This window comes from Podarcis muralis, chromosome 9 (assembly GCF_964188315.1).
Source record: "Podarcis muralis chromosome 9, rPodMur119.hap1.1, whole genome shotgun sequence".
Classification (NCBI taxonomy): domain Eukaryota; kingdom Metazoa; phylum Chordata; class Lepidosauria; order Squamata; family Lacertidae; genus Podarcis; species Podarcis muralis.
The window spans coordinates 60,604,229-60,631,882 of record NC_135663.1 but is presented as its reverse complement, the minus strand read 5'-3'; the positions used below and the strand labels follow the sequence as shown (position 1 = coordinate 60,631,882).

General features: G+C 40.4%; 1 protein-coding gene across 6 annotated transcripts in view; it reads left to right on the top strand.

The window, feature by feature from the left end:
• The window catches only part of N4BP2 (NEDD4 binding protein 2), a 28,269-nt gene extending 7,521 nt beyond the window's left edge, over positions 1-20,748 (top strand). For 5 of the 6 annotated variants that reach the window (XM_028745033.2, XM_028745038.2, XM_028745034.2 and 2 more), the window contains 13 exons: positions 74-162; positions 725-801; positions 1,761-1,916; positions 2,495-4,641; positions 5,515-5,600; positions 6,085-6,130; positions 8,788-9,017; positions 11,050-11,168; positions 11,953-12,088; positions 12,340-12,528; positions 13,431-13,599; positions 14,802-14,925; positions 16,353-20,748. In XM_028745033.2, coding sequence (XP_028600866.2) covers positions 74-162; positions 725-801; positions 1,761-1,916; positions 2,495-4,641; positions 5,515-5,600; positions 6,085-6,130; positions 8,788-9,017; positions 11,050-11,168; positions 11,953-12,088; positions 12,340-12,528; positions 13,431-13,599; positions 14,802-14,925; positions 16,353-16,398 — 3,614 coding nt within the window. In that variant the 3' untranslated portion in view covers positions 16,399-20,748. Of the gene's footprint in view, positions 1-73; positions 163-724; positions 802-1,760; positions 1,917-2,494; positions 4,642-5,514; positions 5,601-6,084; positions 6,131-8,787; positions 9,018-11,049; positions 11,169-11,952; positions 12,089-12,339; positions 12,529-13,227; positions 13,408-13,430; positions 13,600-14,801; positions 14,926-16,352 lie in introns of those variants that run through there. The other variant, XM_028745037.2, reaches the window with a different exon arrangement.
• The last annotated feature ends 6,906 nt before the right edge of the window (positions 20,749-27,654 follow it).

Genomic DNA, 27,654 nt, shown 5'->3' with positions numbered 1-27,654 from the left:
TTTTAACTGAGTTAACATAAAAATGCTGGTTTTATTAATACATTAAAAAAAAAATTACTGGTATGTTTTTCAGCCAAAGAAGCATTTGAAAAAAGCATCACTCCAATAATCATAGACAACACAAACACACAGGCTTGGGAAATGAAACCTTATGTTGCATTGGTTAGTATTCCATAAGTTATTATTGTTGAACCAAAAGCCCATTAACATTTTCTCTGCATATTTGTAGACAGTATGGAGGTATTTGAGCTCATGCTCTCTATAGGCTGTTGAGATGATGGGGGGGGGGGGAGATTGAGTTGGCCTAATGCTTTCACACTCAATGCAGTGAGGATGGAGAAGCAGAACATGAGCTCAAGACATACTTTCAGTCTGCCTGGGTACAATTGCAAGAGCAAGCATCATTTAATGGAGCCCAGATATTAGTCATTTGGAAAAGCTGCATGTTTACTCAGAAGCAAGTCCCACTGAGTTTAATAGGGCTTACTCCTAAGTAAGTGTGTTTAGGATTACAACTATAAAATCTATAATCTTAGATCTCTTATATAAGCACGAGACATTTATTATGAGTGCTTACGTTGTACAGTTTTGATGAAGATCTTGTTCTTTGTGACCAGCAATGATGGTGCGTGAGATGTGTTCTGAACTATGACTTGGTTCATTTTTAACTGTATTCTTAACCTGCTGAGGGATGTATCTCAAGCGTTTTTACACTTTTATTCAGTCCCAGGAACACAAATATAAGGTTATATTTCGTGAACCGGATACCTGGTGGAAGTTTAAACCGAAAGAACTGGAAAGGTAAAAAAAAAACCCTCACGATTCTGTTATAGCATATTTGAAAAGAAATAATATCTTCAGATAAATGAGCTAGTAGGAGTGAGACCAGCTTTTATTGAACCCCAAAATGCAAATGCAAATTATAGGGATTGCTGCAATACTATGAATTGTTCTCTCTTTTCTTCCAAGAGAACCTGTGTGATTACTTGGACTAATTCATTTGCGAATTGTACCTTTAGTTCATGTAAAGCTTCAGTTGCTTCAAAAATATTCTGTGGCTGTCAGCTACAGAGATTCTTTTAAAGAGCCTCAAGAATAGATACTATTATTCAAGCCCATTATCTTCATTGGTTAAGGATAGGGAGGTGGGATGTTGTGACAACATGATCTTCCATATATAAGTGGCGAGCAAAGTAGCACCTAATAACTGTATTTTGTTTCTCCTTTTTCCTTTATAGTTTTTAGTTTTTAGATTATTGTTTCTTTCTCTGGTCCATTGCTAATATAAGTTAAAAGTTGGCACGGGCAAAAAAATACCCAAGAAAATCTACTCTTTCTGGCCATTAATTATTTCCAAAGCTATAAGAAAAGTGGTTTAAAATGTCATGATTTGTAGCAGTGGGTTTTTCCACATTTAGCAAGCTGTTCCTAAATAGTCAAGTAGAAATTGAAAGTAAAGGGTGCCAAGATCTATTTTACCCAGTTTGGAACTCTACCTGTTTACTACTTTTTATTTATTTATTACTTAGGCAACGTGATATGGCAGTGTAGGTTTTCATGTTGCACAAACCTTTATTTGCTTGTTTATGCACCATCAGCTGTTGGGAAAATTCTCAGTACCTGCTCCTTAAATTGTAACACCACGGAAAACAGCTTCAGTTAAATGTTTAATAGTTGCCTCAAATGTTTTCAACCAAAGTTGGAATATGCCTTTTACTGTGAGATTCATTCTCAGATATTCTGTTCTTTTTAATGTTCAGGCGAAATATTCATGGCGTATCAAAAGAGACGATCAAAAGAATGTTGGAACGATATGAACGTTGCCTGACTGTTAATTCAATTTTGAATTCTTCAATCCCAGATGAATTGAAAAGTGCCACCTGTGATGAAGTTCTTCACCACAAAAAGGGAGAAGGGTAAAATTAAAGTATCAAAAGTATTGAAATACAAAACTTCAAGCCAGTTTACTTGGTTAGTTAATGATGCTGATAATGCCAAGGTCGCAGGTTCAATCCCCATGTGGGGCAGCTGCATATCCCTGCATTTCAGGGGGTTGGACTAGATGATCCTCAGGGTCCCTTCCAACTCTATGATTCTATCTATATCTGTAAAGTGTGAAAGCAAATGTCTGTGAGTCTAACTAAGACCTTATATCACAGAATGTGCTGAACTTTCAGTTTCAGAAGTAGCATGGAACTTCAGGTTTTATATATCTCCATAATCTAACAACTTCCACTTTGACTCCTTCCCTTCAGCATCCAGTTATCATCTTAATAATATCCCAGTTACATCCAAAAGAAGGTATTGACTCAATAGAAGTCCGTGATTTTTTTCCCATCTTGGCCCTTCTATCTTTCTAGGAATATGTATATAAATACTTCAATATATATTAGAAGATGTTATGACTTAAACGCTTTAGCAGAAGTAAAGATGATTAAGGTGTGCATTTTTTCCTTTCAAGGTCCATTTTAAAAATCCATTGTTTAATTTACAGGAAGGAAGATATGCCTCATTATGGGAAAAACAAGGAACATTTTCCTTCACCTTTGAAATGCATAGAATTAAGTATGGAAGATAAGCATCAGTCGGAGAAAGTTACAGTGGAAAATCAGACTCTCCTGAATAAAAAGAGAGAACTGGAGCATTGGGTTCAAGACTGTACTTCTAAATGTAATGTCTCTCTGGAAGACATAGATCTCAATGCATCATCAAGGACAGACAAAATTGATTCTACTCTTGAAAAGATGGACTTGGTAAAGTCTGAGGAAAGTGAATTCTCAAATTCCAGTGAAAATATTCAGAAGTACAATAACAAGGACATAATAGCTGAAGTTGAAGCAAATCAGTGTGCTGAAGTCCTAACAGAAGCAGAGTTAAGACTGACAAAAAACATGAATAAGTCAGATTCAGGCTGCGATAAACCGGTAGGGCCAGAAACAGTAAATTTTGTGGGAGACTGGCCAATAGAACAAACTATGGGGCAGAGAGTGAAAAGAGCTAGAAGGTCAGAAAAACTGACTATAAAGAATGGCAAAGAGGATAAAGGTCTAAGCATACCCAATTTTGATGCATTAGCAATTCTAGATGAAGATGAAAAGGTAAATCCGGTTAATATTCATGAAGAGGAGCTGCCACTTTCGCAGAGTAAACAGGAAGATATTAAACAGCCCTCTGCCTGTATGTCTGTTGATGATACGGAAGAAGATGCATCACGACTGCTGATTGTAGGAGACTGGCCTGTCCAAAACTCTTTAGAGCAAAGACAGCACAAAATGAAAAGAATACTTAAGAGAAACACTGGTGAATCAGAAGAGATTATAAGTAGTCAATGCAGTATTAACGAAAGTACTCTGAACACAGTAACGGTACTTCCTACAACATCTGCAGGTGCTGGAGAGCTACTTGTCTCATCAAAGAAGGAAAGCCTTTTGGCACCTGAAATCTCTGGCTCTGAAACTCTTAGTGAGAAAAAGTCTGTGCAGAACAAAAGGGCACGCAAGCATCATAAATTAGCTCTAACATTTACCAACAATTTGGCCCTCAGTAAACCAGAGGAAGAATTGTGTCTGTCTAATTTTCTGGAAGAGAAACCTGATGAATGCATCATGGCAGAGGCCAATAAGTATTCGCAGACGGAGCCCCAGGATTTTGCTCTCCTGTGGAGGCTTGAAAGGAAAATTATTGTTTCGGAAGATACCAAAGTATTAAATGGCAGACTGGATGGATTCATACCAAAAGTCATTCATACTGCTTCAGAAAAAATACCATATAAAGTAACTTATGAGAAAAGCACATATGTGGAAGAAAGTGAACTTGTCAACATTGATGTATCTGAGAATCTGAATATTTTGTGTAAACTCTTTGAGTCCGTTTCATTTGATGCACTGAAGGACTTGTATGAAAGATGTAACAGGGACATTGATTGGGCTACAGGGATCTTGTTAGATTCTGCTGAGAAGTTATGCAGAGATGATGAAGTTGGACCCTTGCAGGAAGCACAGATTCAGCCTTCTGGCAAGTCTCTTGACTCTAATGAAAATGCTGGTTATAGAGAACGACTTGCAGATTCTGAGGAAACCACTCAAGGAACTGTGTCTTCTAGAATTGGTCAGGATTCAGAAATAACAAATCTCTCTGTTGATGATGGAGGTGATGAAGCTTCCACCGTTAAAGATGAACACAACTTTTCAACTGCTTCCCCAGCAGAAAACAAACAGTTAATGCCGTCTGCTCCAAGAACTCATGTCGAAGAATCAGGAAATGAGAAACCACTTTTAGATACCACACATACAAAAGAGATGAACTCTGTTATTCTATCAGAAAATGAGCAGCCGAACAAGATGTTGCATACTGAAGTGGAGTGTTCAATTATAGAAGAGCTTCCATCTCATCTAATACTTACAGAGGGCTCTGCAAGCAAGGACAGCAAATTTGAGGTGGATAAAAAAATGAATTGTAAACCAATGTTTCTAATTGCAGCAAAAAATGAAGAAAACAAAATACCCAATCAAGATAAAAGCAAGTTAGTGAACCCCACACCTGTATCAAAATCTGTGAATATAAATTCCCTAGAACTGGTCTTACCTCCTGAACTAGCCATTCAATTAAGTGAAATATTTGGACCTGTTGGTGTTGATTCAGGTAATAAAACCATGATTTTTTAAAAAATGCTAGGAGTTAAAAAACCCAAAAGTATTGGTTATTTGAAGCTACAGCCGTTGATAGATATTAGAAAAAAGACTCACCCGTATCTTGGTGGTGGTCAGACTCGGTAGTGGTCAGCAGTTTTTACTCATTTTGCAAAATCTTCCAAGTCATTGCTCTGTTTTCCACCATATGAGTGAATGGCAGCCATTCACTTACATAAAGTTAATTAAAGGTCTATATTTGGGAATGCCAATAGGGTAGAGATTTAAGGTGCCCCTGTTAAGTCCAGTTTCTAGACAAGCGATAGATCGTAGCTCAGTGTAGAGCATTGAGCTCTGCCTTGAATCCAGAAGGTCCTAGGTAGGCCTAGGAAAGACCCTGGGTTGAGAGAGAATCCTGGAAAGTCAGTCGTTGTAGACAATATACCAGCTTTCATTAGTCCCAGCCAGCATGACCAGTTGTCAGAAATAATGGGAAGGTGTAGTCTGGCAACGCCTGGGGGGGCCACACGGTCCCTATCACTGGTCCAAAGTCTGTCTGTCTGATTAGCTTCATCATCTCCATATTCTCACTTTGGGTCCCTTCCTTAGTGAAATTTGGACCTGGTCAAACTGATTTTTGTTGTTGTTTAAAAATACTCCTTTGAGTTAATTTATTTCCTATTCCACGTTAGAATCGTGGTTTATAAATTAAGCTGTGTTTCAAAGTGGTGTTATATTGCTCTGTTTTGAGACAGATTCTCTGAATTATTTCAGGAACTGATGCTTTATCCTACAAAAAAGCCAAGATATTTGATTAAGAATAAGCTTGGCTGAACTACATTTAATTTGTACAGTGTTTTAACCTCTAGCTTTTTTATTCAATAAGGATCTCTAACTACTGAAGATTATGTGGTTCATATCGATCTGAATTTAGCCAGAGAAATTCATGAAAAATGGAAAGCATCTATTACAGTAAGTCAGTTTCTTTCTAAAGACAAGTCTATGGCATCTTATGCTTGCATTAAAAAGCACTGGTATTTATTTATTAGCTGACCCCTGTTAAAATATTTCTCAGAATTTATAGTGCATGTAAATAAGTGGCATGATTACACTGAGGTCACATATACTCCAAATAAAAGTTCTTAAACATACAATCAAAATTTTGAACCAACTAACTTTTTAACTTTTTAAAGAGGAACATGTCAAAGGTCTGATTCATGTGCTTTTCATGCAGCCGCAAGATAACGCAGGCAGAAAAACTTAGTTTAAAAACATGGTAAAATGTTTATAAACAAATGGTCTGGGCTTGAAGTGATAAGCATACAACCTGAACCTGTTGTAAACTGAGTACAGTTGTCCAAACAAATTTTATTAATCCTTTTTTTAAAAAAAACTAATTGGAGATTCATTAAAACTTAATAATATGATTAATTGAATTTAAAATGTTTTAATTTAGAAGCGACAGAGGAGAGAAGAGGAGCTGCATAAGCTTCTTGAAGAAGGTAAGCTTATGTTCTAATTAACCACTCTGGGCCTCCCATTATTTAGACTGGGTGCCCTTTTAGATGTGCATCCAGATTCTGATCACCACATGGTAACAAATACAGCAGGAATGGCAAAGTTATTCAGTCTTCAAAGTCATTCTATCTAAAATAAATATAGCAGCACATTTGTTGTCATATGGGTAATCCCATCTTATCATACAACCACCTTAGGAGGTAGGGTTTCAGTTTAAATTGCTCACAGATAGGAGAGAAAGAGGGGGGGTTTGCTGTTCCGAATTTGCAATTATATTATGAGGCTGCAAGCCTATGTTGGGTAAAGGAATGGATAGTTTTGGAAAATTCAGATGTGTTGGACCTGGAAGGATTCGATGTTAGATTTGGCTGGCACGCTTATTTATGGCAGGATAAAGAAAGGGTGCATAAGGGATTCTCCCACCATATTGTCAGAGGAGCGCTGCTAAAAGTATGGAATAGAACTAAAAGATTGTTGGAAAAAGGCATACCTTGGTGGATATCGCCGGTTAACATCTCATCAGTGATAAATGTAAATGGAAGAACCCAAAGATGGACTTACGAAGATCTCTTGACTAAATCGGATAAAGGGTGGAGAATTAAATCATATGAGGAATTAAAGGACAAGTCAATAGGGTGGCTACAAGTTCATCAAATTAACGCCCTATGGAATGAACACAAAAAAATAGGGATGAACGAGAAAAAATCCAAATTCCAGGTGGAAATATTAGAAGGGAAAAGTAAGCTTTTATCCAAAATGTATAATCAATTACTGGATTGGGAGACTAAGGATGAGGAGGTGAAGGAGGTCATGATAAAGTGGGCCATAGATTTGGGATACAGCTTAGAATATGAGAGATGGGTGAAACTTTGGACCAAGGATATAAAATTTACAGCATGCGTTAGCCTCCGAGAAAACATAGAAAAAATGATGTATCGTTGGCATATTACCCCCGTTAAGCTAGGAAAAATGTATAAAACTGGAGACAAAAGATGTTGGAAATGTAAAAAAAAAGAGGGCGACTTCCATCATATGTGGTGGGCATGCGAAGAAGTAAAGAAGTTCTGGGGTTCTATTTATGACGAGCTGAAAAAGATTCTGAAATACACATTTCCAAAAAAACCAGAAGCTTTTCTTCTGGGAATGATCGGTGAGGAGATTAGGAAAGAAGACCAAACCATGTTCCAGTATGCAACGGCAGCAGCCAGAATATTACTGGCACAGAACTGGAAATCATCTAAAACCCCAACTATTAGTGAGTGGCAAAGCAAGCTATTTGAGTACTCAGAGTTAGCAATAATGACACAGAAGATCAGGCATCAGAGTAATAAAACTTTTATTAACGATTGGAATAAACTTGTATCATACATGGAAAAAAACTTAGGTAACATTAAAATAACAGTAGGTGAACTATAGAATCTGTGAAGTAAAGATAAAGGTTGAAAGAAGGAACTGCAAGATGGTTACTAAGGTGATATAGCTCACATCGTGGTGGAGGGAAGTCAGAGCGACGAAACGATAACCAATACTTATGGAGAAATGTATTTATGTTTTGATGTCTTACTGTCTATATTTGTCTATTTTTTGTGTGTGTTTCTTTTTTACTCTTTGGTGAATATGTGATTTTAAAAGAGTATATATTGGAAATAAAATTTAATTTTAAAATTAAAAAAAAAAAAGGAGGTAGGGTTTCAGGACCTAGCAGAGTGTTGTTTTTGACTTTGCACAGCTCTAGCTTGGACAATATTATTCTTACTCTCCCCCGCCCCTCTGTCTATCTCATCTACACTCAGATTAAGGTTTATTTATTTCTTGTCCTTTTATATGTGCAGCAAAATTTATTTGAAATAGGGATGCACAATTATCTATGTATATATTTAGTTGTTGCTTTTTTAAAAAAAGCACTACCTATTTGTGAAAAGAAAGAGCATGTACAGTGGTACCTTGGGTTAAGTACTTAATTCGTTCTGGAGGTCCATACTTAACCTGAAACTGTTCTTAACCTGAAGCACCGCTTTAGTTAATGGGGCCTCCTGCTGCTGCTGCACCGCCGGAGGACGATTTCTGTTCTCATCCTGAAGCAAAGTTCTTAACCTGAAGCACTATTTCTGGGTTAGCGGAGTCTGTAACCTGAAACGTATGTAACCTGAAGCATATGTAACCCAAGGTACCACTGTATGTAGTAAAAATGCTGTAAAGAACAGCATGTGAACACAAAGGGACTGAGCAAACCACAAAGCTTTGCAACTAAGAGGCCAGAGGTGTGGAATTACCTATGTGTGATCTACTTCTCAGACCCTCAGAACCACAATCTGTGCTTCAAGCCACTGCTTTTGAAATTAAGTTCCCCAAAAGGAGGAGGAGCCAGCAGAGGAGTGTGAAATCAGCCATGTTTTTTCAGGTGCACAGACACAACATGGAGTAAGGCAGGGAGTAAATACTAATGTGCCATCAATATACATGTGTCGTAGTTAGAAAAACACAGTAAAATAAAATAGTGTTTAACAGTCTGTTTTTATTTACGCCTTAATAGAAGTGACACCTTTCAAAATGCATAAAAAATACATGTATTTGGGTTATCTGTATTTGAAACTGTTCCTTTAAAACAATTCATCACCTTCCGGCTTTGTTGCTTCTGTAGATCCCATGCTGTTTGAGCAATTCTGTCTAGATGAGCTGGACAGCCTTCTTTCTCCGCACACAAACTGTCAAGTACAGAAGACCGAAAGACTGCCTACAGATACGCTACCTGAAAACTCAGCTGCTTCAGAGTTTTTTCCTTTCATGGATCACTGGAATGTCCAGACGCAGAAAGTGTCACTCCGGGAGATAATGTCCGAAGAAATCGCCTTACAAGAAAAAGAGGACCTGGTATGATTAATAATAATAATAATAATATTTTTTCATTTATACTCCGCCCTCCCCAGCCAAGGCCAGGCTCAGGGTGGCTAACAAGCAATAATAAAACAAGTTGAATGAATACAACTTAAAAACAAGATTAAAATATAACATTAAAAATATCGAAACATTAAAATGCAGCCTCATCACAGGAGGAGAAAGGAAAAAGAAAAAAGAAAGAGGGGGAGGGAATCGTATTGGCTCCAAGCCAAAGGCCAGGTGCAACAACTGTCTTATAGGCCCTGCGGAAAGAAATTAGATCCTGCAGGGCTCTGGTCTCATGAGGCAGAGCGTTCCACCAGGCCGGAGCCAGTGTTGAAAAGGCCCTGGCTCTGGTTGAGGCTAATCTAACTTCCTTAGGGCCCGGGACCTCTAGGGTGTTGCTATTTACGGACCTTGAGGCTCTCCGTGGGGCCAGTGGCGTAGCGTGGGGGGTGCAGGGGGGGCCGGCCGCACCGGGCGCAACATCTGGGGGTTAGGGTTAGGGGGCGCAAATCCACGGGTTAGGGGGTGCAAATTACTTGCCTTGCCCCGGGTGCTGACAACCCACGCTACGCCACTGCGTGGGGCATACCGGGAGAGGCGGTCCTGCAGGTATGACGGGCCTAGGCCGTGAAGGGCTTTAAAGGTCAAAACCTTTTACACATACGTTGCCCCTTAGCACTATGCACTAAGCACGCATCAGGGCATCAGATCAGCCACTAGGCTCCCAGCGTAATGGACCTCTCATTCTCTGGTTCTAGTTCTCAGACTTGGCCCACCCACCACTTCCTTATGCTATAACAGTAACCGCTTTGCAAACACTCACAAAGTTTCACTTGCAATGCAGCTGCACTGCCTAGAAAGTTGGTTATTAGTTTAGGTCAGGGAGCGGATGGCAAGTGACTGTTTTCTAGCACATAAAATCTGTAAGGGTGGCCCTGCCATCTTGCTCCAGGATAACTTTCCACCAGTGATGTTGATGTATTAAGCTGATAGGGGAGGATTAAACAGAAAGTGGTGCTGTACAACAACTATGTGGTTCTGTTGTGCTTGTGAAGCTAAAACAGAGAGTAGGATGGGCTGAAATGTGATTTAGCCAAAGTCTAGAGCCAGAAACTTGCCTTTAATTCCAGTTTCTTGGTATAGTTGACTCTCAAAATGAGATGGGCATAAATGAAGTAATTGGCACCGATGGGAGCTTGTTTTCTGAGGTGAATAACGTGGGAGAAATTTCTGTTAGAATCCCAAGTCAGAAGGGAAGAGTTAAATCTTTCCTCACTGCACCCTGGTCATGATGAAAATTACCCCCTCCCCCCACATAGGCAACAGTATAAAAATAATGGATGTAGTTGTAATGTCACATTTAGCACCATGTGCAAGGTTTTGCTTCTAATGCATTTTCCCCTGTTTTGTGTATTCCTGAAGACCAAAAGTGTGGCATAGTGCCTGAAGACCAAAAGTGTGGCATAGTGGTCATTTGACTGTTAATATGTACATTGGTGCTAAGATTTAAATTAGAAACGGAGATTTTTAGTGGTATCCGCCATGAATCATCTTGATTTACCCTAATTTATTAACTTCAGCTTATACCCACCATATTGTGCTACTTTATCTCCCAAACCAAACAGTCTCTTCAATACAGTTTTGCAAGCAGCCTTTTATGATTTAAATTTCAGGTGGCTGAAGCTAGAAAATGTCTCCCTATAAATAGTATTGCCAGCCCTAAATAATCTGGAACCAATAACAAAGGGTGGTATCCAATGTTGTGAGAGAAGAAGTAGCACAATTACTATACTTCTTCCTCTGCATTGCCCCCCAACCTGCCCTGTGATTTGCTCTGGAGGTTGCCTCTACCCAGGGGAGCAGATTTGGGAACAGGCAGGAGAGAGGAGGAAAAAATTGGTTGTCACCCACCCCAAAATGTGGAAAACTCTGTAATTTTGAAATCTTTTTATTAGATCCATTTTTCTACAAAGCCTTTTCTAATAATATAATTATAATGTCAACTTGTTTTCTGGATTAGAAACGCTCTCCTTTCATGGCTAGAAAAGACTGCGCTGCCAAACTGAAAGAGAAGCAACTCCTGGAGTTATTCCCAGCTATTAACCCAAACGTATTAATGGAAATCTTCAAGGACCACAAGTGAGCTCTTGCATGTTCATATGATGCTGCTAAATTCAAAGAACTAAATGGCTTGGATCTGAATACCTTTTGAATTGCTTTATACTGCACAACGGGTGCAGGGACGCGGGTGGCGCTGTGGGTAAAAGCCTCAGCGCCTAGGGCTTGCCGATCAAAAGGTTGGCGGTTCGAATCCCTGCGGCGGGGTGCACTCCCGCTGCTCGGTCCCAGCGCCTGCCAACCTAGCAGTTCGAAAGCACCCCTGGGTGCAAGTAGATAAATAGGGACCGCTTACCAGCGGGAAGGTAAACGGCGTTCCGTGTGCTACGCTGGCTCGCCAGATGCAGCTTTGTCACACTGGCCACATGACCCGGAAGTGTCTCTGGACAGCGCTGGCCCCCGGCCTCTTGAGTGAGATGGGCGCACAACCCCAGAGTCTGTCAAGACTGGCCCGTACGGGCAGGGGTACCTTTAACTTTATACTGCACAAGTCTGTTCAAGACTACCCTTGAAGGCTGTTCTCCAGATCTTCCTGTTGCCTGAGATAAGGCCAGTAGTGACCAGAGACAGAACCTTCTTTGTTGTGATGTTCTGGCTCTGGAATTCTTTCCCCGGGAGACTTGCCTGGTGCTAGAATTTGATTTGAGAAATTAAAGATCAGGTTTTAGAATGCAAGCTTCTCTCTCTTTCTTGTGTGTGCGCGCGTGTGTCTTGCTTTTTCCTTTCTTGTTAATTAATAAAGTTCTGCTGTTCTGTGATATGTCTTGAATCATTCACTGGCTGCTGCTTCTTTTTTTTACCTCAGTTATTCTTTGGAGCAAACCGTCCAGTTTTTGAACAGCGTTCTAGAGTCAGATCCAGTAAAGACAGTTGTAGCCAGAGAAACTGCCCAGGGTGCCATACTCTCTTCTTGCAGTGCTTTAAAGACACGAGAGAGAAAGGTAATGACCATTTTGTACATTTGTTGCAAATACGTTTAAATAAGATGCTGTTATAGTGAAATATGGGTCCTCAGCATTTTTAACATTTTAGGGAAAGGACTTTATAAATAGTAAATAAAAGTCAGTTTCAGTAGGAGTATATATGATTGCTTCTTGTTTTGAACTGACCAGATAGAAAATGTCTTTGGTGGAGGTGTCTTACTTTAATAAGCCTTGGACCATGTCCTAAGTGTAACACTTATGAATTATAGGCCAGAAAGTGCAAGGAACCAGAAGACATTCTTGGTGCAAAGGCGTTTCAAGACTTTGAATATCCAGGATATGATGATTTCAGGGCCGAAGCTTTTCTTCACCAACAGCACAAGCAAGAGTGCCTGAGAAAAGCTGGGGAGGCATATCGCATGGGAATGAAGTCTGTAGCAGCATTTTATGTTCAAAGGGTAAATTTGTCTTAATCAATTCTGCAATTTTTGCCTTCTTTACTGGAAATGTTGGCCATTCGTAATCATGTAAGTTTTTGGTGTTTGCACTGATAACCACCACATAAGCAAGTGTCAATGCTCTTTTTGAATCTCCAATAGCAGAACTAGTGGACTGTGTGCTGAAATATCCCCCCCCCCCCCAATAAGGTCAGAAACATTTATTTTGTAATAAATTGGAAATATGTGGACATGGCATTTTAATTCAGAAACAAGCAACTCATGGCTTTCAAAGTGCTGTTGGATTAGAATATAAGACGACAATGGAAGAGCTTATTCACTAACAATGGCTGGAATTCAAAGTGCTACATTGCATGCAAATGAGTGTTTGGTCATTGACAATAGAAACTCTGACTTTTTGCTTATTGAGTAACAGGCCATATCACAAATTACTATTGAATGTCCCCTGCATTTCAAAATAGCCATGGAGCTACTTGCATAGTTTTTTGGACCCCAGCATGCATTGTGTACTTCTACAGGTGGGATAGTGTTTTAAACCATAATTGCCGTACTGAAACCTTCAGGTGATTCTCTTAGCATGCTAAGGCAAACTGAGTTGTTTTTTTACCAGTTGTATATATGCACACAGTCAGGGAGCACAAAGTTGACTTCCTCTCTCTTTTTCTTCCTACCTTTATGATCTCTGCTCATTTCACACAGTCTCATTGTGACTTACATCTTCCTGAAACCCACCTGATCAGGCCTTACTTGACCTACTTTTGACAAGTTAAGTCTAAATGCACATGTCGCTGTTCTGAGACATTACAACTCCCTGCCTATAGCGCTGTTTTGAAACCTGATATCCAGTGCTGCACTCAGGTCGCTCCTCATGATGTTTACAGTAGATATGTGTTTGCATCAAGGGTCGCCTTCACGAGGAGAAGATGAAAGAAGCCAACCGCGATGCTGCCATGCAAATCTTTGAGAAAGTGAATGCATTGAAGCTTCCTGAAAACCTGTTGGACCTACATGGTCTTCATGTGGATGAAGCTTTGGCTCACCTGGGTAGAGTATTGCAGGAGAAAACAGAAGGTACAAGAACACTTCTTTGTTTACAGAGATTAAACTGGACTTGTGTATGTGGGCAACATCTCGGAAGTCGAACGTTTTGGTTTCCGAACGCCAAAAAACCCAGAAATAAATGCTTTCATTTTCGAATGAGCCTTGGAAGTCAAACAGCTTCCGCTGAGTTTTTTCAAATTTTCTCTATTGATTTTGCAGACCGCCCTTTGCGGCTTTGGTTTTTGAATGTTTTAGAAGTTGAATGGTCTTTTGGAACGGATTACGTTCGAAAACCGAAGTACCACTGTATTAAAACGGACGTGTTGCTTTCCATGTTAGTGGATGGGCTAGCCTTCATGGACGGAACATATAATTTGCATATAATAATAATAATAATAATAGTTAATATTATTATTTATACATACATACATACATACATACATACATACAGTGGTATCTCGGGTTAAGCACTTAATTCGTTCTGGAGGTCCATTCTTAACCTGAAACTGTTCTTCACCTGAGGTACTACTTTAGTTAATGGGGCCTCCTGCTGCCGCTGTGTCGCCGCCACACGATTTTTGTTCTCATCCTGAAGCAAAGTTCTTAACCCGAGGTACTATTTCTGGGTTAGTAGCGTCTGTAACCTGAAACGTCTGTAACCTGAAGTGTCTGTAACCCGAGGTACCACTGTATATACATACATACATACATACATACATACATACCCTACCGATCTGGCTGAGGTTCCCCAGCTACTCTGGGCGTTTCCCAACAGAATATTAAAAATACGATAAAACATCAAACATTAAAAATTTCCCTAAACAGGGTTGCCTTCAGATGTCTTCTAAAAGTCAGATAGTTGTTTATTTCCTTGACATCTGATGGGAGGGCATTCAACAGGGTGGGCGCCACTGTCAGCTTCGGAGGGGTGAAATCTCCTCAGCCACCACCGAGAAGGCCCTCTTTCTGGTTCCTGGTTTAACTAAGGTTAAATTCCTGGCATCTAGTTAAAAGGTTCTTAAGTAGCCGTACTGATACAGATACCAGCAAGCTGCTACCAATCACAGTAGACAGTACTTGGCTAGATGGACCTGTAGTCTAAGGCTACTTTGTATTTCAAAATTTACCATATTGAAAGATTTTAGATATATTCTAAAAGAAATTTTTAAATCTGTTGAATGCAGAATTCATAAAGAGAGTATATTGTGACCATTCTTATTCTTGTGTAACAGAATGCAACCTGGCTGGTGGTAAGCCATATCTCTACGTGATCACAGGAAAGGGAAACCATAGCCAGGGAGGAGTTGCTCGCATCAAACCAGCAGTTATGAAATACCTCACAAGCCACAAGTTCAGGTGAGCTGAACCTACCGTTACTGACAACTTGCAATCTGCATTTAACCAATTAAAAACTGGTGGTAATTTCACTAGAAAGCGTAGTAGACATAAGCTCCTCAGGCAGGCTTATTGCCAGGTCTGCAGAGTGCAGCAGGAAGTTTCTATCTAGGATCATAGGTCATTCCTAATGACAGTTCTGGCTGTTAATGATGGTTTTCTTTTTATTTGCCTATGGTGGTAAACACGGAATCAAGTGAGGAAGGAGATTTGAGATTGAGTTACATTAAATCTGATGAAAGGGTAATGGGTGAAGTCAAGAGTGGAAGGCTGGAGCTGGGAGAGAATTCAGGAATAATAGAAAACGAGTTGTTATCACTCCCTTAGCTCTCTGGTCTAGCCCAAATACACCCCACCTTGTGCTTTGCCGTGTTTCTCTTTTGAACACCTCACTTTTAAGTCTAAAAGAAAAGCTGTTTCATTTGGTGGTCAGAGAGCAACATTAGGTATGCACAGGGGCTTGGGCAATGGCAGTGGGATTTTTTCTTCTGTGAACAGTGAACCTCTCTTCCACATGCTGTGCCCCAATCTGATTTTTAAATTCCCATCAGTGGTTTGTTATGTGACATGATGGTGGAGGCTGCTTCTCAGTTCACAAGCTCCAGAGCATCTTTGGGCACAAAGAGCAAGCTTATTTGAGGCTATATCTCTTTATTAGGCTTATTTCTTAAGTTACCGTATTTTTTGCTCTATAGGACACACTCAACCATAGGACGCACCTTGTTTTAGAGGGGGAGAACAAGGAAAAAAAATTCTCTCCCTCTCTGCGCAGCGCCCCTTCAGCGAAGCGGCAGGAGAAACGGTGCCCCTTCCATTTCTCCTCCCGCTTCGCTGAAGGGGCGCTGCGCAGAGAGGGAAAGCTCTGCAGTGCCTCTCCAGCGAAGCGAAGCCAGGAGAGCAAGAGGGATCAGTGCGCACTCCAGGCTTCAGCGAAGCCTCTGGAGCATGGAGGGAGCGCTCCCTCTGCGCTTCGGAGGCTTTGTGTTGCTATCACTGAAGCCAAGGAGCCTGCATTCGCTCCATAACACACACACACATTTCCCCTTAATTTTTGGAGGGGAAAAAGTGTGTGTTACAGAGCGAAAAATACGGTAGTTTCTTTCATCCGGCCAAAAGGATGGTTTAATTTCAAACTTGCCCTTCTATATGGTGAAAGTGTCATGTAATGCTGTGTAATGCTGAGCATTGTATGAGAGATTAAAAAACCTTTCCACCTGCACAAGCCCTTGCACAAATGAGCATGAGAAGTGCTGTAGAATTTGTCTCTCATACCACTGTGAGGATTCTTATGCAAGCATTTGTGGAACAATGCTAAAGTCTGTTTTCCTACCCCTTGCAGTTTGAATCAAACCTTAAACGGCTGCTTACAATATTATCCTGATTCACAGGTTCACAGAAATAAAGCCAGGCTGCTTGAAAGTTATGCTGAAGTAAAAAGATGTCACCAAGAGGACTGGAAAAGCTGCTATAATTGACATACAAACAACTTCAAAATATAATGCCGTTCCTGCGCTACTTTTAAATAACAATATTTTACTGGAAATATTTTAACGTTTTTAGCAGGTGTGTTTTTTGTCAGCATGTTTTCCTCGCCAAAATTGAATGGATTTTTTTTCTTTTTAAGGGAAATAGTTTTTTGGCCTCTTGATATAAAAGGAGTCCATGTGAAGAGAACTTCTGTACAAGAAATGGACTTTCAAAGGGAAGGCTCCATTTTGAAACACTCTGCCCTTCTCAGATTTAAAGATTTAAAGAACATCACAAATATCTCAAGCATTATCTTCTTAAAAACTTGCCTTGTTCTGTATAAGAGGGGTAGCCAACATAGTACCCTTCAGATATTTTGGACTACATTCCCCATCATTCCTGGCAACTGGCCATGGTGGTTGGGGCTGATGGAAGTTGTAATCCACATTTGGAGGGTATCATATTGACTACCTCTGCTCTGTCAACAGTAGGCTTACATGTTTTTAAGACTTGGAGCTAAGATTGCTTCAGATGCTTTGAAATAATTAAAAGTTTTGGGGGGAGAAAATGATGCAGTGGATTGAAGTAATGAGCTAATAATTATTTATGTTCCTTGGGGAGAAGTGGAAATGTTAGGTGTTAACATTTCCCTGGACTTAAGAGAAATACAACGTCTCATACCTCAGTGAGTTATCTGCTCAGATTGTCCCAACTCTTCAACTCTCTTCATATATTGAAAGTGTTGACCATACTGCCTGATGAGATGGTTGAGCTTTTTTGGTGAAATGGGTACCTAAAGGTCTTGACCGTTATGTAAGTAATGAGGAGCCATTTCCTCTTTTATTTATACAATTGCCACTAGAATCAACAAAATTTTAGAAGTCCCAGTTTTTGTGATGTATAAAGAGCTGGATTCAGCTATATATTTGTGCTAGTGGGAGCCAGCATAATGCAACGGGTCTTCCCCTGCTCTTGCGCTGATGGAAAAATTCCTCCATTTTCGCTTAAAATATTAAGTGCACTGGCTCATGAGTGCAACGAGAATATGTACTGAGAGCTGCTGTGTGAATTGAAATGTACAAGGGTACCTGCAGTGAAGCTCTTTTTGTGCATTGTAACTCCTGAACGTGTGACTAAAGTCTCTGGATCGGGGTCGGCATTTCCATATTCTTTGTGGTAGGAGAAAATGTAAAGAATCTTCATAGACTCCATCCTGTCTGTATAAAAATTACATATGGTCTATTAGAGAAGACACCAGCAAATTGACGCCATGTAAGGGTTTGCCAGCTTTGAGCAAGCCCATGTGCCATTAACGACAATACTGGATAAAACATTTATCAATGGCAGCTACTACCATTGCAGTACTGATGGAGGGAGCTACATCTACTGACATTCTCATGTTCCTACTGCTGCTGTTAAAACATACATGGTTTCCTTCAGATCAGGAAGTACAGCAATGTGTGCATGCATATCTCTCTTACAGGGATGCAGTTTCATTTGAAAATGTATCATTGTTATTGATAGTATATTTTGTGTGGATTTTTAAATGTTAATTCATGGCTGAGAATAAGCAAGCAACTCAAGGTATTTTTTAAACATATTTTAATATCAAAACTGGATGATCCTAGTTGCAAATTGAATGACATCTCCCATGATATTCAGTGCCTCTGTATCCAAACAAATTAATACATATAGAAATATTTTAAAAACTGATAGGTGACATTTATTTTCAAGAATATGCAAATAATGTATACATGTCTTTCAGCGTGGACATGCAAGTGCTCTTTAAAATTGTTTTATAATAATGAAGCTTTTAAAACAATTGAGGATTACATGTGAGCCGTTGTGTAAATAGGTGAGTGTGAAATATTTCAAGTTACAACCAATTGTGTCCTTCCACTGATGGGGACTTCAGTGGAAGGAGGGGGGTGGCAAATTTTGTCAGTTTCCCCCTTCCCTCCTGCAGTGCCACCTCCTATGCTGATCTGAAGGTTCTCCCTAGCCTCTGGAGCAGATTGGAAGGGCACAATAGTCTGTATGGGGGAGGAAGAATATATGGCAATTACCTCCCTCTCCATGCCACTGATGGAAGCCTCTTAAGTGCTTTCCATCAGTGGAGAAAATACAATTTGTACAACCCTTCATATCTTAAAGGTGCCATTTCAGTAGAATTTTGAAGCAGCCAGTTTCTTTGACATATAATGCAACAGAATTTGCACACACATGTTATGGACACCAGTTAAATTGGGACATTATAGTGCATGTGCAACTATTGAAAAGTTCCAACCTGCAGTTAACTATGATCCTTTCAAAGAGATATTTGAGTGGGAACAGATTCCTGCACATTGCAGGGAGAAAGGAAACTCATCCAGTCCTTAGTATGTTATTTACAGGACTTACCACCTGGATCAGAGCTTCAGAATTTCCTACTAAATTGATATCTAAGCTTAATGAATTTTAGAAAAGATAGCTTTTGAATCTGGAGGAAAAAAATGATGATGGAAGGAGTGCCTGGTATAGAAATCCAAACTGCCTTTTTCTGCTTAGGGGTGTATGTCATTATGGGAGAAAAACAAAACCTTTTCCTTCTATTTTTATAAATCAAGCACTTTTAAATATGTGAGTTGCTTGGTAGCTAGATTCCCCCTCCCCTTTTTATGTGGACTGCCCTGTAGCCAAAGAAACTACTACTGCTTCCCCCATTGAAATAATTGGCTTTTTTCAAACACCTTCCTATGTACCAGAATGGGTGTGTTCATCAAAATACTTATTCAGGAACCTAATGCAAAGAAGGGATGCTTCACCATTACCATTGTACAGATGTGTCTGTATGGCCAGGACATGCATGCATGTTTTGCTTCATGTACAAATCATGGGGAAACCACTATTGACTGTGAGATCTTCACTCCATGTCCAACTAGCCTGAGCAGCTGCATAGTGTTGATCACACAAGAAGGGGTAACGACACACGTGGAAGAGCTACCCATATTAGGATAACCATGATGTGAAAGGCCCCAAGGTAGTTTCTCTTAATGCGATGGCAGATTTATCTTTTCAGATGCTGGTCTATTTTTGTCCTTTTTTCATGAACGGAGTTCTTCTCGCAGGAACTTTGGATCCAAGCCATTGTGACATTGTAAAAATTTCACTCCTTTCGATAGAACCTGCCAAGTAGAAGTGGCTGCTGGATTATAGCCTCCTGTTCCCTTCTACACTTTAGTAGTTTATTTAAAAATAACTGTGAATAACTTGTATATTTTCTTAGGGGAAAAAATACAACTGAAGAAATTAAGACTAAACCTGAAAATACCTGTAAGGATACCTAAGGGAAATTTGTTCTTTTCAATGTCTCAGTACAACTTTCATAATTGTTTTCTTTGTTTTGGTATTTTTACCATGCTTAATTTCTTAAAAAAGGTCAAATGTCTTAAGATGAGGAAGAATTATAATTTCTGGGTACCCATTTTTTTATTATTAACGTCTTAAATCAGCCTCCAAAGAAGATGTCATGAGCATATGCTTATATCAATTAGGGTCATTGCTTAGGCTGCAAAAATTGTACTCTAAATGTTTTATTGAAAAGAGATTTAAATTTACTCAGGGCAGTGGTTTCTGTGAAAGTGCCTATGGAAATGATAGCCTTCCCAGTGTCAAATATTTTCAACAGATAGATATTTTGATTATAATTGATACTAAGCTCGTATGTGCAGTTCAGGTTTCAAAACATTACTTATCCTTTCTTCATTTCTTGAAAAAGAATGTACCATCCCTTAACTATATGGACTTTACGTAAACTTCAGCTTGCTGTGGTGAAACGTTAAAGGCTAGCACACATGCTATATATTCGCATACGTGTATTTACTACATTTTGCAAGGATGAACATGCGAAACAGGTGATGGCATAGATGCCCTTCCTGTGATCCCAGCAGCACTCTTTCCTGGCCATGACAATTGTGTAAACTGCTGTGAGTCATATGTGAGATGACAAACGTTTTTCCATGTAAACTTATGTGTGAGGATGGCGGGAAATGTTTACATGGAGAAAATCTTGCTCTTTTCAAAAGGGGAAAAAAAGTTCAACTCTCAACTACTGACTGGGATTATACTACTCTACTATAATAAAAAAGTACGATGAAAAATCCAGTATTGTGTCACAAAAATATGGCCAGTATGTAAGTAGATTTCTTGACTGTTCATTTTTTTTTAGGTGTATAAAGCTCTTCTGGTTTCCTATCATTTTTTTTGTAATGTTTGGTTGTTAGCACATAAAATTTCTTACGTGAATAATTTCAAATAAAATCCAGTTTAATAAATGCACATTCGTTTTATGAATTCTTCGTCATCAGATGTTTGAGCTAAAATGAAACTGAAGTTTGGCGTGGGAGATCTCCCCCCCCCCCCATTTAAGGAAATTAATGAGATATAACCTTAACATGCGGGTGGCGCTGTGGGTTAAACCTCAGCGCCTAGGTCTTGCCGATTGCATGGTCGGCGGTTCAAATCCCCGCGGCGGGGTGCGCTCCCGTTGCTCGGTCCCAGCGCCTGCCAGCCTAGCAGTTCGAAAGCACCCCCGGGTGCAAGTAGATAAATAGGGACCGCTTACTAGCGGGAAGGTAAACGCCGTTTCCATGTGCGGCTCTGGCTCGCCAGAGCAGCTTCGTCACGCTGGCCACGTGACCCGGAAGTGTCTGCGGACAGCGCTGGCTCGCGGCCTATAGAGTGAGATGAGCGCACAACCCTAGAGCCTGGCAAGACTGGCCCATACGGGCAGGGGTACCTTTACCTTTACCTTTAACCTTAACACACAAATAACCTGTCTTCGTGAACTGTGGAACAACCTGATTTTCAGAGAGAGACACCTGGTTCTTAACTGAGATAATAAACCTGGGTCTGGGCTATGCTAGCTCAGATTGTAAGTGGTGGAAAAAAATTGGATGTGTCACCATACCAAAAATAAATAACCCTCTGCACAGTAAACTAGAAGTTGCGGGAAAGGGTTCTAACTTGGTGATCTCCTTGACGTGCAAGTTTTTTATGTCAACGGTGAGTTTTAGAGAAGTTTGCCATACGATGCCCATCTCACCTGCAATGGTACACCCCAGAAACAGGTTTAGCACTTAAAGAGAGAACTAGTGTACAGTTTCTCTGAAAAACCATCAGTGAAGTAGCACTTCTCAGTTTCTGGTGGTTGTTCCAAGAACTAACAAGTGCTTTTCCCTCCTGCTTTATAACCAGATGTTACTGGTGAAGAACAATAAATTGGGGGAGAGGGGAGACCAGAAAGAGATTTGGATTCTGTATAGAAAGCCTGTTCTAACCTCACAAACCTGGAGTCCTCCGGTAGGGTTGCCGTATTTCAAAACTGGGACACCCCAAAAGTTGTTTTACCCAAAACGGCAAAATAACACAATTTTTAGATTGACTTGTCTAAAATCCAGGACAAAGTGCCACCTTTCAGAAATATTCCCCTCGTCAATTGTGCTGTATGTGTGTGTGTGTATATATATATATATACATACATACATACATACATACATACATACATACAAATAAAATCAGGAGATGAGCGGCTCAACGTGGAGCTTTTAAAGAACATTCAGCCAGACCCAGAGACTTGCCCCTGGTGAAAAGGTGATTTTTGGAATCCACGTATTGTTGGGGAGGCTAGCTAGTTTTTCAAAAAAGACATTTTTATTCGGTTTTCAATTCAAAACAGTAAAGAGCGACAGAACATTGTCAAGAGACCCGAGAAATCAAGGGGTGGAGGAAGGAGTGGAAGAGGAAAATCTGTCAGGATGGCAACACAAGATTAATTTGCTTTTAAATATGAAACTTAAGAAATATGTACATAAAGGCATTCACTGTATTTTCAAAGCATGGGGATGCAGAATGAAAGCAGGTAAAATGTTTGTATGCTCAATTAGGAGACTAACAATTTCCATTTAAAATGGGGGGGGGGGGCTATATTGCGTGTTTCATTGTTAACAAAAGCAGTAAGATAGTACAATATCAATGCAAAATTGTCCTTGCTTTGTCCCCTAGCCACTTGGAGTTTGTAAGTTAATTTTTTCCAGAAGGGATATTTCCTACACTTTGGTATACCAAGTTTGTACGTTCACCAATGTCTAGCCATAATTGCTCTTGCCACTTTTGGTAGTTATGACACTAACTCTTTGCAGTGCAGGGTGTAGTTTTCATCTTCAAAATAGTTAAGCAGAGCTAGCTGGGGAGATGGGGAAAGCTCTTTGCCTATAATTTTACTGATTTCCTGAAATACTTGAATCCAGAAAGTTTGGGCCTTTCCATATTGCCACCAAAGATGGAGGCAAGTCTCCACTGCAACCCCACCAGTATCTCAACGAGAAAGAGATATCTGACGGCTTACAAGGTGTCATAGACCATTTGTGTATTAACGTTAACGCCTTGTTTCTTGGCGAGATTGATTTTAAAGGAAGACAACTCCATAATTTGGTCTCCTGTTCTTCCATCAAAGATGAACTCAAGAGCTTTTCCCCACATTGGCTTGATTCCGTTTAAACTGCTTGAATGCGGGACTTAATTAGTTGCTTATCAGTCAATGCTTACAAGAACATGAGAACTTAGAAGAAAACAGAAGTAACCGTTCAGAGGAAGGAGACAGGAAGGTGATAGTCCAAATTGCTCCACTTCCTCACAGTGCTGATGCAATAAGGTCTCCGGTGAAATATTTCCAAGCTAATTTTATTTGCATCTTCACATACTGCCGCTTTTTCTTGCTTGGTTTGTTCACCTGTATGTTTCTGGGCACAATTGCCTGATCATGACCTATAAAGCCCTACATAGCTTAGGTCCAAGCTATCTGAAAATCTGTAATCCCTCATACAATTTTCTGTTTTACAATTTAAAACACTCATTTTACATCCTTAAGATATCAATGACTTCCCTTCTTCTCTTTCCATGGTTCATTTTACACATGATAAATCCCTGCATATTTTACAAAAACTATACCATTCAGTGTTCCATTACTGCATCAATCAAAACTTGTTTACATTGTTGAATTTATCTTAATAAATTCCTTTGGCAATCCTGACAGAACTCTAGCCCAATGGTTGCCATTAATCTGATTTGAATTGATTTTATAATGAAATGATTTTAGAATGTTGTATCATTTTAATGTTGTTAGCCGCTCTGAGCCCGGCTTCGGCTGGGGAGTGCGGGATATACGGTAAACAAAATTTTATTATTATTTATTATTAATGCTGCCAGTGTTTTCATCTGTACACAATTATTTCCCATATATTCAATAAACGTTTTCTAATCCTCTTTAGACGTATGTTCTTCTTGTTCTCTTATTCTATATATTAAGTCTGCAAGTTGTGCATATTCTGTCAACTTAAGGTGCCATTCTTCTTTGGTTGGGACCTCGCTTGTTTTCCATTTTTGGGCTAACGAAATACGGGCCGCTGTAGTGGCATACATAAATAACCTTTTTGGACACCTGTGAATTTCAGTCTGAGAGGGGGTTTCTCAGTGGCAGCTGCCAGACTTTGCCACTCCCTCCCTGGAGAAGCCAGACTGGGTCCCTCCTTGCTGTTCTTTGACTGACAGGTGGAAACCTTTTTGTTTCAACCGGCTTTTGGGAACCGACTGCTTTTAATGAAAGGGCTGGTGCTTTGCTGTTTTCATTGTAACCATTTGTATGGTTTTAATAGATTTTAATACATTTTATCTGACAGATAAGATAAATGCATGTGGACAGGTCTCTCAATGGCTACCAGCTAACTGAAGCTTACCTCTGCATAGCAAATGCTTGCAAATATATATTGGTGGGAGAGAGCAGTTTTATTTGTGTCATTATTTGAGGGCTTCCTAGAGTCACCTGGCTGACCACTAATGGAAAAAGGACATGGTGCCAGATGGTACTTTGGTTTGATCCAACCAAGCTCCTGTGTTCAAATGCTGCTCTTACGACCTTATGGTTAAAAGCTCTTGCAATTAGGGTGACTTCCGTCTTCTGCTACATTTTTAGCCATAGCCAGAGAAGATAAAACCAGTGAGGGATGCAAATCAACCGTCCCTCAACTTGTATTGACATGGAACATCTCAAGCATGTCGTAGGCACACAATCAGCGCACTAACCACAAGTAAATAACTTCTAACAGGGAAAGCTATTTGAGTCTTGGAACCTGATTTGCATCTTGATTTGCCAAACATATATATATTAATTCTTATTTATACTTTTCAAATTTATACATTTCACTAATTTTACAATCACATAGAGAGTCTCCCACTCTGCCAATCCTCAAACATTCTCCACTCTTTCACTCAGTGATAATGGTGGGAAGTATGATGGAGAAATGTGCTAAGAGGAAGGCACGCTTGGCAAACCCTCACCATCATCAACTCCTGCCCAGAAACCTATGTCCCCACTGTGGAAGGACGTGTGGATCGAGAACTGGCCTCCACAGTCACTTATGGACTCACTGTTAAGATCGTGTTCATGGAAGACAATCTTACTCAGTTACGAGTGTTTGCCAAACAAGATAGATGATAGAGATAGAGATAGAAATAGAGAGATAGATAGATAGATATAGATGATAGATAGATGATAGATAGATAGATAGATAGATAGATAGATAGATGATATAGATAGATACTGCCTTATAAGATGCAATACATACAAGATACAATATATATATAGAGAGAGAATGATTTCCAAGCTTTCACTATACAGTGGTGCACCGCAAGACGAATGCCTTGCAAGACGAAAAACTCGCTAGACGAAAGGGTTTTCCGTTTTTTTGAGTCGTTCCGCAAGACGAATTTCCCTATGGGCTTGCTTCGCAAGACGAAACGTCTTGCGAGTTCTTGCGAGTTTGTTTCCTTTTTCTTAAAGCCGCTAAGCCGTTAATAGCCACTAAGCCGTTAATAGCTGTTAAGCTGCTAATAGCCGCTAAGCCGCTAATAGCCGTGCTTCACAAGACGAAAAAACCGGAAGATGAAGAGACTCGCGGAACGGATTAATTTCGTCTTGCGAGGCACCACTGTACACCATATTTTATATTTTACAAAATGGCGGGGCATGTACATACCCTCTCTCTATGCACAGATTATTATATATCCACCAGTACTTACTAACATAGGTAAGTAGGTAAAAAGTAAAGGACCCCTGGAGGGTTAAGTCCAATCAAAGGCGACTATGGGGTTGCAGTGCTCATCTTGCTTTCAGGCCGAGGGAGCCGGCGTTAGTCCACAGAAAGAGGATCAGTGGTTTAGACCACAGTATATGTCCTACCTATATAATCAAAGTGATCAAGGTGCACTCAGGAATGAATCATAGAAGTTGGAAGGGACCCCGAGGGTCATCCAGTCCAACCCTCTGCAATGCAGGAATCTCAACTGAAGCATCCATAACAGATGACCATCCAACCTCTGCTTGAAAACCTCCAAGGAAGGAAAGTCCACCACCTCTCGTGGGAGTCTGTTCCACTGCTGAACAGCTCTTACTGTCAGAAAGTTTTTTCCGAATGTTTAGTCGGAATCTCCTTTCTTGCAACTTGAAGCCATTGGTTCGAGTCCTATCCTCCAGAGCCGCAGAAAACAGCCCTTAAGATATTTGAAGATGGCGATCATATCTCCTCTTGGTCTCCTCTTTTCCAGGCTAAACAAACCCAGCTCTTTCAAGTGCTCCTCATAAGGCTTTGTTTCCAGACCCTTGTTCATCTTGGTTGCCCTCCTCTGCACACGTTCCAGCTTGCCAACGTCCTTCTTAAATTGTGGTGCCCAGATTTGGACACAGTATTCAAAGTGTGGTCTAAGGCAGAATAGGTCCAGTCGTGGCCGACTCTGGGGTTGCGGCGTTCATCTCGCTTTATTGGCCGAGGGAGCCGGCATACAGCTTCTGGGTCATGTAGCCAGCATGTCTAAGGAGCTTCTGGTGAACCAGAGCAGTGCACGGAAACGCCGTTTACCTTCCCGCCAAAGCGGTACCTATTTCTCTACTCGCACTTTGACGTGCTTTCGAACTGCTAGGTGGGCAGGGGCTGGGACCGAGAAACGGGACTTTACTCCATCGCAGGGATTCGAACCGCCGACCTTCTGATCAGCAAGTCCTAGGCTCTGTGGTTTATCCCACAGTGCCACCCGCGTCCCTAAGGCTGAATAGAGTAGTACTATTACTTCCCTTGATCTGGACACTATACTTCTGTTGATGCTGCCTAGAATAGTGTTAGCCTTTTTTGCTGCTGCATCACACTGTTGACTCATGTTAAGCTTGTGGTCCACCAAGACCCCCTAGACCCGTTTCACATGTACTGCTAGTAAGCCAGGTATCCCCCATCCTATATTTCTGCATCTGGTTCTTTCTGGCTAAGTGCAGAACCTTACATTTGTCCCTATTGAAATCCATTTTGTTAGCTTGCGCCCAGTTCTCCAATCTGTTAAGGTCATTTTGGATTCTGATTCTGGCTGTAGGCACATGACTGTTGTTTCAGACAAAGGTTCTACCCATAGTTGTGATAAGTGTGTGAGCATATGTCCCCCATAACTTGTAGAATAGGGATGGGAAACCTATGGCTCTCTAGAAGTTGTTGGACCCACAACGCCCATCACTGCCAGCCAGCAGAGCCAACGGTCAGGGATGATGGGTATTGTAGTCCAAAAACATCTGGGAAATCACAGGTTCCCCATCCCCTTTGCTGAATTTGTACATTTCATGGTACAGTTTGAATTGACCTTTTGTTTCTGTTCAATGCTCAATGGTTTTCACTGCAGAACTGAAACCTGCGTTTATCCTCACCGGCATTCTTCACCGAAATAATTGGTTTCTGCAATTCGCAGATGTTATGACTCAGACTGGCTTAAAAAGCTGTCAACATCTGATCCCTTAAGTGTTAATTATTCTCACTGGAGCCAGATGTTCTTCTCTGCTGCACGTCAACATAGAAAAATAGCAACCAATAACAGCTGCACTGCTCTGATACAGTAAAATATTATTTACCGAATTTATATACCGCCCCATACCCGGAGGTCTTCAAAATATACAGACAAACTAGTGTCCTGCATTTTGCCCCGATGCGATGTAGAGGTCTCTTGGATATTTGTGCTGTTCCAGTTATTTTTATGTCAGCGGAAGCAGCAGATCTGCACATGTGAAGAGTCTGGTTGTTAATATTAATTAATTAATCTAGTTCAATCCCCTGCAATGCAGGAATTTTTCACCCAACACGGGAGTTTAAGCCACAA